This window comes from Squalius cephalus (assembly GCF_949319135.1).
Source record: "Squalius cephalus genome assembly, chromosome: 1".
Taxonomy (NCBI): domain Eukaryota; kingdom Metazoa; phylum Chordata; class Actinopteri; order Cypriniformes; family Leuciscidae; genus Squalius; species Squalius cephalus.
In genome coordinates this window covers 37,103,145-37,117,884 of record NC_137122.1, presented here as the reverse complement: position 1 = coordinate 37,117,884, position 14,740 = coordinate 37,103,145, and the positions used below count along the sequence as shown (strand labels likewise).

Genomic DNA, 14,740 nt, shown 5'->3' with positions numbered 1-14,740 from the left:
TGGCTTTCGTTCTGGATGGGCATCTTGGAGCATCTGTGCCTGCCTGAGGCACTGGACTGTGGTAGATGTGGGTCAGAGCTGTAAATCCTGTGTGGTCTCGTACCAAACAGCCATTGTAACTTCAGGAGACACAGCAAAGTCATGCCAAGTGTTGCTGATGGATTGCAAAGCAGCATGCAAAATAATAAAGTCAATAATGAAGGTCATAAGTCAACTTAATGGTTTGCCTGGAACTTAGCCCTCCCTTTTCTAAATGAAATCCAAAGCGGAGGCATTCAAGTGAGGAAATTCCAGTTCATTACCGCCACCTCCTGGTCAGAGTCTAAAAATAAAATTTTAGACACTTCATTGATATTATTATACAAAATGTCTTAGATTCGTACTTTTTCCTGATGTAAGGAAAACAAACAAGATCAAGCAGCTTCCTTAAATGCTTCTGGACAGCAGTTTTGTAATTCAGAAGCACTGGATCTCTATTTGAGCTTCTAAAAGAGCACTTGGCATTTTAAAAAGTGAGGGCTGTGGGAACAGAGTGTGTGAAGAGCCTGCAGTTGAAACAGTCTCTCACCCACTCATGCTGAGGAGCTTGAGGGCCGAGGGCTGTTAAATGAGGAGGGAGATAATGAGAGAGAGGCAGCAGCATGGTAATCAGCAGGCCTCAATTTCCTCACTGATGCTCCAGATTAGCCCAGCCTCACAGGCTCCCTTAGGCATGTTTCATCTCCTCTCTCCCCTCAGAGAACACTTTGGATGAAAGGCAGAACTTCTCCATCCAGTCTGCTTACGAACCCCTGCTGAGGCTACTGTGCAAAACTCTGTTGATAATCAAGGGGGATTTTTTTTTTTCCTTCTCAATTCATTATCTTTTCCATTGCTCTCGGGTCCATTAGCTACACTTTTAAGCTCTATTTTTTTATGTAGCATTTTCCCTGTGTTTTATGTATTCAAATACACACCATTGATTTTTAGGTCTACATTTTCCACAGTCTTACTGAATGCAGAAGAAAATCAGGTAGTTATTACTATAAGTTCTTCAGCCAAAAATACTTCAATAAAAACAGAAATATTGTGAAATATTCTTGCAATTTAAAATAATATTATTTAAAAACTTTTTAGAGATTTGAAATTGTTTTTGTAATATATTTGTCGTAATATATTTTCAATAGAATTTATCCCTGTGATGTCAACGCTGAATTTTCAGCATCATTACTCCAGTCTTCAGTGTCACATGACCCTTCAGAAATCATGAATATATGACGAAACATTTCTTATTATTATCAATGTTGAAAACAGTTGTGCGGCTAAATATATATATATATTTGTGGAAAACATGATAGAACAGCATTTATTTGTAACAATGTTAAAGTCTTTACTGTCACTTATGGTCAATTTAATGCATCATTGCTGACTAAAAGAATTAATTTAAAAAAAAATAATTTCTTCAAAAAAAAAAAAAGAAAAAAAAAAAGAATGACCCCGACTTTTTTTTATTTTTATTTTTTAAAGCTGTGACATTACACTTGAGGTTTGTTGATATAAAATTGCTTGAAATTGTTAATGGCATTAATTCAGCTAAAGCTCCCCCACGATATTGTCACAAAATAATTAGTCACAAACTGAGGATCTAAGCTTTTACAGAAAATGTGAACTGTTAGATCCACCTTGTGGCCAATTATGTAATAGCTATTACCATCCCAGTGCAGTTCTTTATTTCTTTGTAAATATGCACTGATTGTGGACAAGTATCACTTTTGGTTTGTTTTTGAACAATTTGGCTAATTTAGAGGCAGTAAACAGCAAACAGACCGATTTTACGCTCTGAGAGGAGGATGAGATACATGCACAGCAGCTATTACTTTTATTTCATCCTGCTTTTAATGTGGCCATGGATCACCTGAGTTGTGCATACGTCAGTGACATCATTTTGACCACAGTAAACAGCTTCAGTTTGTCTCTGCCATAAGGCTCAGGCAAATTTTGAGTCTCTTAATTTGTGTGTTTTACTGTATAGATTTCAGACTATAAAGTATGAATGTATATATATATATCTTATGTGTAGTGTCACTCCTTTTTTATGGATTTTATGTATTAGGAGAATGTTGTCCAGATCCCTGAAATGAAGAAGTTCACTAAAGCCCTGCATATCAGCCAACTCACTGAGCCCAGGGGAGAGAGGAAGCCCACCCGTAACATTTTTATTTTTATTAACATTTCCATGTGAATCTTATGGCCCTGGCCAAATGAGGGATGCACTTCTCGTTCTCACTATTCATAAATTCATCCATTACCTTCAGGCTAATTGTACTGTTACATATTAACATAATTATATTTCAGAAATATTATGTAAATGAATTACCTGTACCAGGAAATCTGTACAATATTATCTCTGGACCATTTAAGTAAACATTACCGAACCTTTGTTTGCTAAAAAGGGATTTAACTGGAAGCAAATCTATTTTATAACTTTAATGATGTAAGATTCATAAATTCTCTATGAATGATTAACACAGATTCATGAATACTAGAATGCGCTGTGTTTGTTCAGTCTGCGTGTGTCTCCGCTCACAGGTGATGCACAACACAGGTTGCCCTGGATACACGCTAAAGGGAATAGACAAAATCATCTCTGCCTGCAAAGCACTATGGGACACATTATATTTCATGTCCCTTTGTCTTTTGATGACTGAGTGTTCTGTCTGGTCGACAGTGGTGATGATGTAACCATGACACATTAAAAAATAACTGGAGAGTATGAAGTCCTTCAAATGGTTTTGTGGGAGTCTGGAGTGTGATTGAGAGAAATCATTTTTCATGGTAAAAAATTATATGATCAATAAGTTATGACAACATATGTTTTTACATTTCTTTAACTCATCAAAATAAGATATATAACATTTTTAAGTCAGTTTAATGTGATTTAAGTTGAAATGACTTAAATATCCAAGTTGATTATACTTAAAAATTTAAGGCAGCAACTGTTTTTTTTTTTTTTACAGTGCATGGGATTGCACTTGAAGTCTACCTTTGTACTTTCTCCTTTCAACAGCACAATAAACTAAACGTTTGTAAACGAGAGCTTAGTATGGCTCAGAAATACACAGCACAAAACACCCCCTCCCTATAGTTTTATGGCAAGCCGTTTTAACTTTTATTCATTTCCAGGATATGAATTGTTGATATCAACAATTACATTTTTGATATCAACAACTGAATTCTTGATATCAACAATTGAATTCTTGATATCAACAATTTAATTGTTGATATCTGTAATTATATTTTCACTATAGTGAAATGTCACTAGGCTGCCATTCAAAATCAATTGTTGATATCAAGAATTGATTTATTACTAGTAGAAATATATTTTTTGATATCAATAATTAGGCTACATTGTTACTAGTAAAAATGCGAATTACTGATATCAATAATTCAGTTGTCACTAGTTGAAATGTCTATTCTTGATATCAACAATTGAATTGCTACTAGTAACATTTTTCATTTTTGATATCTGAAAATGTATTTCTGATATCAATATTATTTCAGATATCTAAAATGGCTTTCTTACTAGTAACAATCACATTCATGATATCAGAAATTAACATTGTCACTAGTGAAAACTGAATTATTGATATCAAAAATGAACATTGTTATGGCAAGCCGTTTTAACTTTTATTCATTTCCAGGATATGAATTGTTGATATCAAGAATTACATTTTTGATATCAACAATTACATTTTTTGATATAAAAAATGTAATTCTTGATATCAAAAATGTAATTTTTGATATCAACAATTGAATTCTTGATATCAACAATTTAATTCTTGATATCAAAAATGTAATTCTTGATATCAACAATTCATATCCTGGAAATGAATAAAAGTTAAAACGGCTTGCCATACATTGTTACTAGCAATTCAATTGTTGATATCAAGTATAGACATTTCAACTAGTGTCAGTTTAATTCTTGATATTAAAAATAAAGGTTTTTACTAGTAAGAATTGTATTTCTGATATGTGAAATTGGAATTTCAACAAGTAAGAAATCTATTCTTGATATCAACAATGGATTTTGAATGGCAGCCTATGGTGACATTTCACTAGTGAAAATACAATTCCAGATATCAATAATTATAGTTTTTACTAGTTGAAATTAAATAGTTGATATCAAGAATTAGCATTGTTACTAGTGGAAATGTAATTTCTGATATCAAAAATTACCATTGTTATAGTAGAAATCTAATTCCTGATATCAATAACTATCATTTTAACTAGTAAAAATTGAATTGTTGATATCAAGAATTAGTATCCTGGAAATGAATAAAAGTTAAAACGGCTTGCCATAATAGTTTAGTATAAAAGCATTGCTGTTTATGACTGTTTATGTTTTGCTTTGCTGTTTATGTTCATGAGTATAGGCTGTTATTTGAAATGGTCGATTGTTGTCTATAGTGAACTAGACTGTAAATGACCAAATTTAAAAGCAGAGCTATTATGGCAAGCCGTTTTAGCATTAAATACTCCTTCCCGTACTAGTCATAAATCAGTTTTGACTAGTCATAATTCCATACAGCTATTGACTCCTTGCCATTCACACTGCACAATCAATTTTGACAGAAATCTAAGCGGCCTCTAAGGACCATTAGTCTATTATGTTGTACGTTTTGCATGATAATAATTGAATCCAATATAAAACTATATCATGTATAACCTTATTGTTGCTATTTGACATTAAATGTAATAGTAATAAAAATATTAGTATTATTAACACAAATTACATAACATCAATAAATGGTAAATTATATTTCTAACAGTCAGTCTTTGATTGACATTGACATCCTTATCGTCATGACAAAATCCTCCACTGGGTTCCTTCTAATCTTGAACTATCCTTCAAGTGTTGACTCAGTAGTTTCCATTCATCTCATAGCATCACTAAAGAGGATGTACGTCATGCACCCTAAGCACACTCTATTCAGCAAAGCGTATTGTGCATTTAAACTGTTCAAAAACAATTTGCCTGATAAAAGACAAAAAAAAAGTTGCAAATGTTCATTGTATAAAAATGCAGTTGGCTTTTTGATTAATGCCATTAGATTGCACTTTTGTTCTGTTTTATTTGATGATTGCTCTGCAGAGATGCCCAATCTTGTGACACAGAATGAGGACAGTTCCAGGGTTTTCAGTCAAAGGATGGATGGAAACTTTTCATATGTCTGGGGTTCTCAGAAGCGGAAGTCGTTGTAGCTGGTTATACTTCTAGTGAAACTAAAACAAATAGGTATAATTTATGCGTTCCCATTTACCCCAACAGCCCAAAAAAAACACGATAGCATTTCTAGGTGAACGTGATTTCATTAAATACAACATGTTCCTGGATCAACATCTTGGAGTTGAGAGTGGGGATATGGCTTATTTCTCTAATCAGGACCTGGAACCTCTAACCTGGAAGAAAGCAGCCACATGTGATCATTCCTTCTGCAAAAAAGAAATTTCATGTTAAAAAAGTAATTTATTTATGATCAGATTTCTTTTCGTACTGTCTAAACTGTTTGAGTGAAGCATTGTTAAGCATTGTTTAGTCAGTGTTTTCTAAGCTTCTAAAAGGCATTGCATGTGTCAAAGCTATTGTGTCAAGCTGACATAGCAAGTTTTATGGCTGTCAGTGTAGGGACAGTTGCAACATGTACTTCAAATGTATTGTAATAATTTACCAAAACCTGGTTGTTACTTGAAAAAAAAAAAAAGTTTCTTCCTTACAAGTCTTTGTCTTTATACAGCCAGTTTAACTTAGTGAAGACCCTGTCTGTGCAGAAGTAAAATAAATACATTTAAAGAATGATTTTATTAGGATAGCCTACATGTTAATGAATGTTGCAGCCCTCCCCTGTTACGAGGTCAGTTGCAACATCTGACTTTATCTATTCAAGTATTATCATATGTAGCAACAGTGTGAGTGGGTAGCTGACCGATGTGGGTAAGCCTATATATTGTATTACATTTTTGGCTTTCCAATACAAACTGTCTCTGAGAAACTCAAGTAAATGCTAAAATTGTTGCAACCGTACCCACTCTCCCCTAAATATACATTTTATTTTATGATAATATATTGCATACTATAGGTAGGCCTATAATAATTTAGCGTTTTAACAGTGCTAATAAAAAAAACACAAAAGTAAGGAATATTATGTAATACGTTTCACCTGAAGAGGTAGCAACACGCTGCCGGAGCACCGTCAGTCGACCAGTAGCCTTACAGTCTGTACAAAAAAAAAAGAAGTAGCCTATCATATTTTATTAAAGGTTGTATTAAACCAAAAAATGACTGGTACCGAAATGTGCCAAGACTTCCGCGACGCACGAGACGAAAAAACCCATCAGAAACAGAACGACGTGAAGGAAGCCAGTGAATAAATTGAACACTGCACGTAACAGCAATCAATGACATGCGATCGCTCCTCAAGGCGCTAATAGAGTTGGGACACCCAGCCCTTCCCTTATGCGATTTGTGCACCCAGCGGCGACGGCGCTCATTCTGCACACCACAGAGAGAGAGAGGAGCGATAAAATGAGCAGAAGACGTTAACTGTAAGCGCATGTGTGAGCAATAATTAAGCGTTTATATGCGGGTCTCTCCGTCGCACTGAGATGCGGTATAGCTAACCGGTGCGGCGACGCGCTTGCTCTTGATGTCATCTGAGCTCAGGCCAGAACAGGTTGGTGGACCTGGGTTTGAGAGAAGGGATGAAACAGTCACGGTCACGGGGATTATTATTATTCTAGCCAGAGGGGCAGAGGTTTAATACTTCCTGGATTAACTCTGTCGTAATCGGAACGGGCTACTGTGGAGCAACGCGCTGCTGATATTGTGCGCCCGTTTAAACGCTTCATTTAAATATAACCTACACTGTTGCGGGACATTTGACAGGTGAACGAGGCTATATATTAGAAGCAGGAGTTTTTGATTTACCTTAATCCACAAATCCTCACAGTGGTCTTTCCTGAAGAAGCACCCGTATTTGAGAGGATGCAGATCCACTGCCTAACACAGCTCTGATTCTCGAGAACAAATTTGGCCCGTTTTCACCGACAGCTGTTTCATATGGGCGAAGCGAGAACTCGGTTCCCTTCATGTTGGACATGGGCTCGCTGTCAAGATAACGGGGTGTCCGATCCAGAGCGGGAGAAGCGATGGGCAGAACTGTTCGATCAGCTGGATTTGAATAAAGATGGGAGGATCGACGTGAATGAACTGCGCACCGGATTAACCGCACGGGGGATCCTTCGCAGTGAGGTGGACGAGGTGGGTCCGGGACGTTAATAGTTGTTCACCCTTAACATGCTGTAGCCAAGTTAAGTTATGATGAATGGGAAACATCTGAAACCTCTGCATACCATTTATTTATTTTATTTTTGATGAGATCAAACGAGAATTTAAGATTAGTTTCAGCAGTATACCCAGCATAGGCTACTGCTGTGTCTTCGACCAAGGACAAATGATCCCGTGTAATTTATTTAAGAGTTAGACTTTCCACGCTGAATATTGACAAACCTCCAGACTAATGTTGTTGCTTGTGTAGGACAGACCTGAAAGTGTTGTAAAGCAGGGCTAGATGTTGAGAACTAGGCCTAGTTACATGTTCACAAATAAGAAGTGTCTAGCTGACCAGATGGGGAATGTTGAATAACACCTCTCTAGATACACTTTTTTGAGTTTAATAGTAAATGAGATTATTAAAATTGATGCACTGACACAATTTAAATTAGCCTAATGTTTATATTAGTCCTGCATCCCCACTATTGGTTTTGTGGTCCAATTCTGCACTTTTGTTTTTAAAATTAATTTACACAGTTTAGGCAGAGGTTGTACATTTAAAAAAATATTTTAACACATAGAAGAGAAATATGAGATAGTTTTATAAACATTTTAGGCACATGGTGCAAAATAACAGAGCTACAGATGTTGAAACAAAATGTGTGGCGCTGCTATTTTAGAAAGTGATGTCATATAGTGATCCAATCATATGCCATAAACAGCAGAAATAAATCTGCACCACTGGGTTAGGCTGCTTGAGTTCAGGGACTGTAAGTGCACTTGATAGTGCACTTGATCAACACACTGACAAGGGAAAGAGTTTGAAATATTGACAATTTATTCACTGATAATCTTATGGTCTGTATACTTATTGGTTCCTCTGAAACCATCTTTTACAAGACTGCAGTATTTGTTGACTTGATACAAGCAGAACAATAATCACTGGTTGGCATTTCAACTTGAGTTGAGATAAGTGCAAAATTTTAATTGATGCCCAAATTAAACAGTGCTGACCATAAACATGTGAGATCTTAATGCCATGTACGCTACCTGAAATGTCCATTTTTATTAAACTTGCGACACAAAATATAGAGCACCAACATTTAAATTTTTACTCCTGTTGTAAACAGCCTCGTTCTTGCCAAAGCGACTTGAAAAACAGTGCATATGTTGTGTTGTGACGATTGCTTCAGCAGGTAGTTATACACATCGAGTCCTAAGATGAAACCATGAAAGTGGCATTAAGAAAGTAACTTGGAGCAACACTGTACCAGTGGTACATCTGTGCTGTTGGGTTGTGTGACTGTGTTAGTCATGTGCTGTGATGTAAGAAGAGAGATTAGCTCTTGTTCACAATGTGTTTGCGATTGGAGCCGTCAGACTACTGGCAGGGCTTTGCACAACCTTGCATCTATAAGCTCAGAGCAATGCCTCTTTCTCTCTCTTCATTTGCTTTCTGTTAGTTTCTCTTTGTTCCTCATTCACGGGTATGACCACCGATGCAATGTTAAATCAAGTTCACATTTAACTCCTCCATCAAACCCTCACAATCTTGCCCTTAACTGCACTTTCCGCCCCCTCCACCCCTCAGATTGTACGTGTGAGTGACACCAATCATGACGGCCAGCTGGACATTGAGGAGTTCACACGGTATCTGCGCACACACGAGAAAGAGCTCCGACTTATGTTCCACAGCCTGGACCGCAACAACGATGGTCTGCATTATCCTTTCACACATTATGATTAACACACGACATCACTGTAACTGCTACCTCATACTACTTCACTGAAAATGCACATTTTCTTTTTGCACTATTGCTTTTAAAGTGTTAATATAACTTTTGTGTCTTTGTCTAGTATATGTCGTCATAGTCTCATTCAAAAGTTTGGGGGCAGAAATGTTATTTTTTGAGAAGATAAATTATGATTTTCTGATTAATTTCGATTAATTTCGAAACAATTCAAAAATGAATCACGTTTTTTTCAAAACTATTAAGCAGCACAACTGTTTTAAACATTAATGATAAGAAATGTTTCTTGAGCACCAAATCATCATATTAGAATGAAGGATCATGTGACAGTGAAGACTGGAGTAATGAATGATGCTGAAAATTCAGCTTTGTCATCACAGGAATAAATTACATTTTAAAATATATAAAAATAAAAAAAAAGTTATTTTGAATTGTAATAATATTTCAGAGTTTTACTGTATTTTTTATTTATTTGTTGTATTTCTGATCAAATAAAGGCAGCTCTGGTGAGCCTTGGGGGGGCAGTTGTGGCCCAATGGTTAGAGAGTTGGACATGTAACCTGAAGGTTGCGGGTTTGATTCTCAACACTGGCAGTAAATTGCTGAGGTGCCCTTGAGCAAGGCACCTAACTCCCAATCGCTCCCCGGGCGCCGCAGTGAATGGCTGCCCACTGCTCCGGGTGTGTGCACTAACTTGGATGGGTTAAATGCAGAGGACAAATTGTATGGGTTAAAGGTAGTATGGGTTAACATACTTGGCCTTCACGTGTCACTTCACTTCATAAGAGATCTCTTTCAAAAAATCTTACTGACCCCAAATTTTGAACAATAGTATATCCTCTGCAGTCTATATATAGAATAAGAATTAAAATATTTTATGACCTCAGGTCACATAGATGTTGCAGAAATTCAACTCTCCTTGCACAGTCTTGGAGTGAATGTGTCCACAGAGCAGGCCTCCAGAATCCTGCAAAGGTTAGAGCACTTCAGCTTTTCACAAAACACTGTGCTTTAATTTTTTTAGTGCTTGATCAATGTCATGTACACAACTACCTCCCACTCTGGCTGTGTTTTCAGAAGACTTTAAGATGTTTCTGTGAAGCCCACATGTGTTGAGTCACACAGTTTCAATAGGCATAGAAAAAGCTTGTTTTAACTATTCTATATTCCTTTTTGTGTGTCAGCATAGACAGAGACGGCACTATGACCATTGACTGGAATGAGTGGCGAGACCACTTCCTGTTTAACCCCTTGCACAACATGGAGGACATTGCCCACTACTGGAAACACTCTCTGGTTTACTTCCAGCTCTTTTCAGAAATTAGGCTTGATATTCATATATATTTTAGAATGTAAACTTCATCTGTCTTTTGAATCTGTAATGTTTGTGTGTCAGATGTTGGACATTGGAGAACAACTGACGGTGCCAGATGAGTTTTCGGAGAAGGAGCGGCGTTCAGGTGTGGTGTGGAGACAGTTGGTGGCCGGGGCAATGGCAGGAGCCGTTTCGCGAACAGGAACTGCTCCTCTGGATCGTCTTAAAGTTTTCCTCCAGGTTCAGTCAGTTCTTAAAGAGGCCATATTATGCCCTTTTACAAAGTCTTGATTTTATTTTTGGGGTCTACTAAAAAAGGTTTTCATTACCTTGTTGCAGCACCTCTCCTCCCAGTCTGTCAGTAATGCGCTGTTTAGTACATGTCTTTATGAAGCCCCTCCGCTCTGATTGGTCAGCTGGTCAACAAACGCTTTAAGTGTGTTTTGAAAATCTCACACCCCACACCATAACCGCGAATTTCAACACACCATTAACGCAACTCAACCAGGCCTTGGTCCTTTTTTTCACGATTGCCTGGGGCGGAAATTATTTAAATTAGCGATATTGTGACGTGTTCATTCCTGAAAGAAAACGATCAAGACTACAATCAAAGCGTTTGACGGAGTTCAGAAATAGCGCTTACTGATACAGGGAATATCTGAATTTGTAGTGACTTTGTGCTTTGTAACTTTGCAGACCTTTATATGTACAAACAACAACATTACACACTAAAGAAAGTTGAAAATGTAAAAAATAATAAGTCCTCTTTAAAAGTGTTAGAATGAAGTTTTGTCTCTATGAATTATTGTTGGATCAAAGAAACTCAACAGAAATAAATAAATCCTTTGTTGGCACTGGCAGTTGTGAAAAGTACATTACTCGTAATGAAAGGAGTGTGAACTGAGTGGGATTTCAACAGGTCCATGGCTCAAGTGGTGTGAGTTTGTTGGGTGGCTTGCGTGGAATGGTGCAGGAGGGAGGACTGAAGTCCCTTTGGAGAGGCAATGGCATCAACGTCCTCAAAATTGCCCCGGAGTCAGCTATCAAATTCATGGCTTATGAGCAGGTAAACAAACCAGAATACAGTAGCTACACATTTTAAACCACTCTGTTTTTAGCGGCATATTGTCTAATATTAGTAAACAATTTCAAATGTCTTGTGTAGATCAAATGGCTGATCAGAGGCAGTAGGGAAGGTGGCTCTCTAAGGGTTCAAGAACGTTTCATTGCTGGCTCACTGGCTGGAGCTACTGCTCAAACCATCATCTACCCCATGGAGGTAAGAGGAGGAAGTGAGAGACATGAAGAGACTTTCAGTTTTCAACTATATAAGTAATGTAACCACAGACCTTTTTTCACTCATAAATCAAAAACCGGCAATCTAAAAACCCATTAGGAATCCCTGAATCCTTGGTAAATTAGCCTTCTGGGTTGGCCTACAAATTTACATCAAGACTAAATGGCTTTATAAGGATAAGACATGAAGAATTCAGTTGCTTTACTTCTAAATGTATTGTCTTTTTTATCATATGCACTTCTACAGAAATTGTATAAAGTATATAGATATAAACAAAAAAAGATCTGTCCCAGTTTTAGACTATGGACAAAAATGGGACTGAAAAACTTCAGTATAAGCTGTCAAACTGATATTATAATTATAGATAGATAGACATTAGTACAGTAAAATATAAATTTATAATGTTAAAAAAGATTTCTATTTCAAATAAGTGCTGTTCTTTTGAAATTTAATTTATATTCATCTAAGAATCCTGAAAAAATTTGTCCCAGTTTCTACAAAAATATTAAGCAGCACAACTGTTTTCAACATTGATAACCAGAAATGTTTATTGATTATCAAAGGTATAGTGGAGGATCTTTCCGAATTTTAGATAAGACCCGCCCTCTCCACTTTTTGAACAAGTTTGATTGATTCACCAGAATGATTGAGAATTAGGAGGACCAATAGTATAGGTGATCCACCCGGAAGTAAAAAATCCTCCACTATACCTTTAAGTCATCATATTAGAATTATGATGATTGATTATCATGTGACAAGGAGTAGTGATGCTAAAAATTCAGCTTCGACATCAAAGAAATAAATTACATTTTAAAATATATTCAAATAGAAAACAGTTATTTTACTACAGAAAAGAAAATTCAACTCATATTTTGGATTTTCATAAAAAAAACAGTTAGAGGAAGACACTTACAATGGAAGTACAGGGGAGAGGCAGTAAATATTAAAATACACACACTGTTTTAAAAGCATAACCAAAGTATATGTGTACTATGCTATTACTGATACTTGGATGATTTGGATTATCAAATTAAATCTTGCATTTGACCTGGAACATTACTTTAATGGTCTTACTCATATAATGTCTGGCAGTAAAAGTATCCTATTGTCTTAAGTAGTGTAGTTTTTTCAGCTGCTAATGTAAAGTACAAACAATAGAGAATCATGTAACAGGGGAAGCTATTTAACAAAGCTGTTCCTAATTGCTGTTTGCCTGTTTACTCGTGTTGTTCTAAATGTTCAAAGAGTCGAAAATGAGCTGGGCCTAGTTAACAAATACAGATACAGATTGTCTTTCTATTCCTGGTGTGCTTAAGAAAACAAGTTTCTTTTTTTTTTAGGTTCTGGTAACTATTTAATGAGGCAGATCAGTTCACATTTTGGAAGACAAATCCTCTATTTATTTATTTATTTATTTAGAGATCTTGGAGTTTCTGCAGCTTAAAGTTAAAGTCACCTCCAAACTTATATTTCTCAATATTCTCTTTAATTATTTTTTTTTTTTAAACTTTCTATGTTTACTCTGTTCCTTCCCAGGTGTTGAAGACGCGTCTAACCCTCCGAAAGACAGGACAATATTCTGGCATGGCAGACTGTGCCAAACAGATACTGCGTAAAGAAGGAGTGCGAGCGTTCTACAAAGGCTATGTGCCAAACACACTTGGCATCATCCCTTATGCTGGCATTGATCTGGCTGTTTATGAGGTATGGCTGTGTGTGCGTATTTTAACACATTTAAGTGTTTGCGAATGCCTGCTGCCACTGACAGGCTATGAGAATTTATCATTCTCAGTTGCAATGGTTGGTAAAATAAAATGTTTTGTATTTTATGTTGCTGTGCAATTCTCTCTTTCTAAGAACTCACAGGTCTTTTTTCAGGTGATTGTCTTATTAACCCCATGACATTGTTTATCATGTGACAAAAACGTTTTATTTGGCCAAGGACGCATTAGATTAATCAAAAGTGACAGTGTAGACATTTATAATGTTACAAAAGATTTCTATTTTAAATAAATGTTTTTCATTTGAAATGTATCTATCAAATTAATCAACCAAAGAGTCATTTTACACAAAAATATTAAGCAGTACAAATCAACATATTAGAATAATTTCTGAAGAATCATGTAACACTGACGACTCGAGTAATGATGCTGAAAATTCAGCTTTGCAATTAAATAACTATAATAATTCTATAAAATATATTAAAATATATAAAAAATAACATATATGTTAGAATTAACTTATATTAACTATATATACTATACTAACTAACTAACTAACTATATATATATATATATATATATATATATATATATACATATATATGTAATGCAATATTGTTACCAATGTAAATTTATAAAAAAAAACAACAACATAGGTTTGTTTCTGTTTTGGGTAGGTTTGTCGCGTGTTTTAGTTTTTTGTCGTAGTTTTCAGTTAGTTTCTATGGTTTTTCATTGTTTGATTATTAGTTACACCTGTCATTCATTTCATTGATTTGTTTGTCTGATTATTTAAGCCCAGTGTTTCTTTCAGTTCATTGTCTGTTCTCATCACATTATTCTGGTTGTTTCGTTCATGTTTCGAGTAGATGTGTTCTGAGTATTTTGTTTTGAGTTTGAATTTAATACATCTACAGCTGCAGCAAATAGATCCATATATATGTATAGATAACATATATATAAACAATATTGTTTTTGTATAATATTATAATTTGAAATATATATATAAAAAAATATCTGAAACATATTTATATCCCTCAATATTCTCTGTTATTTTGACAGACTCTAAAGAACGCTTGGCTACAGCGGTACTGCATGGGCTCGGCTGATCCTGGGGTTTTGGTGCTGCTCGCATGCGGCACTGTGTCCAGCACGTGTGGGCAACTGGCTAGTTACCCGCTGGCTTTAATCCGCACACGCATGCAGGCTCAGGGTGAGCGAGAGGAAATGCAATGTTATTCTGATTATGTTGTGATTTTTTTTTTTTTTTATGAAACCCATTATAAATGTTCACAAGAATGAAAATATTTTAAATTAAAATATAACCTCACTCCTCCCTTTCTTCTG

The 14,740-nt window shown here is 35.8% G+C and overlaps 1 protein-coding gene and 1 long non-coding RNA gene across 5 annotated transcripts in view; one reads left to right on the top strand and one right to left on the bottom strand.

The window, feature by feature from the left end:
• The window catches only part of slc25a23b (solute carrier family 25 member 23b), a gene marked incomplete at its 5' end in the record, with an annotated part of 28,377 nt that overhangs the window by 11,580 nt on the left and 2,057 nt on the right, over positions 1 to 14,740 (top strand). For 2 of the 4 annotated variants that reach the window (XM_079864528.1, XM_079864526.1), the window contains 8 exons: positions 8,901 to 9,024; positions 9,948 to 10,035; positions 10,245 to 10,356; positions 10,457 to 10,615; positions 11,295 to 11,441; positions 11,541 to 11,654; positions 13,209 to 13,376; positions 14,456 to 14,606. In XM_079864528.1, the coding sequence (XP_079720654.1) occupies positions 8,901 to 9,024; positions 9,948 to 10,035; positions 10,245 to 10,356; positions 10,457 to 10,615; positions 11,295 to 11,441; positions 11,541 to 11,654; positions 13,209 to 13,376; positions 14,456 to 14,606 (1,063 nt within the window). Of the gene's footprint in view, positions 1 to 6,268; positions 6,711 to 7,096; positions 7,298 to 8,900; positions 9,025 to 9,947; positions 10,036 to 10,244; positions 10,357 to 10,456; positions 10,616 to 11,294; positions 11,442 to 11,540; positions 11,655 to 13,208; positions 13,377 to 14,455; positions 14,607 to 14,740 lie in introns of those variants that run through there. The other 2 variants (XM_079864527.1, XM_079864525.1) reach the window with 2 other exon arrangements.
• Positions 4,780 to 7,036, bottom strand: LOC307154594. Its single transcript, XR_013820397.1, has 3 exons — positions 6,965 to 7,036; positions 6,198 to 6,254; positions 4,780 to 5,472 (listed from the first exon to the last, which is right to left on the bottom strand). It is a non-coding gene; the product is annotated as an uncharacterized lncRNA (long non-coding RNA).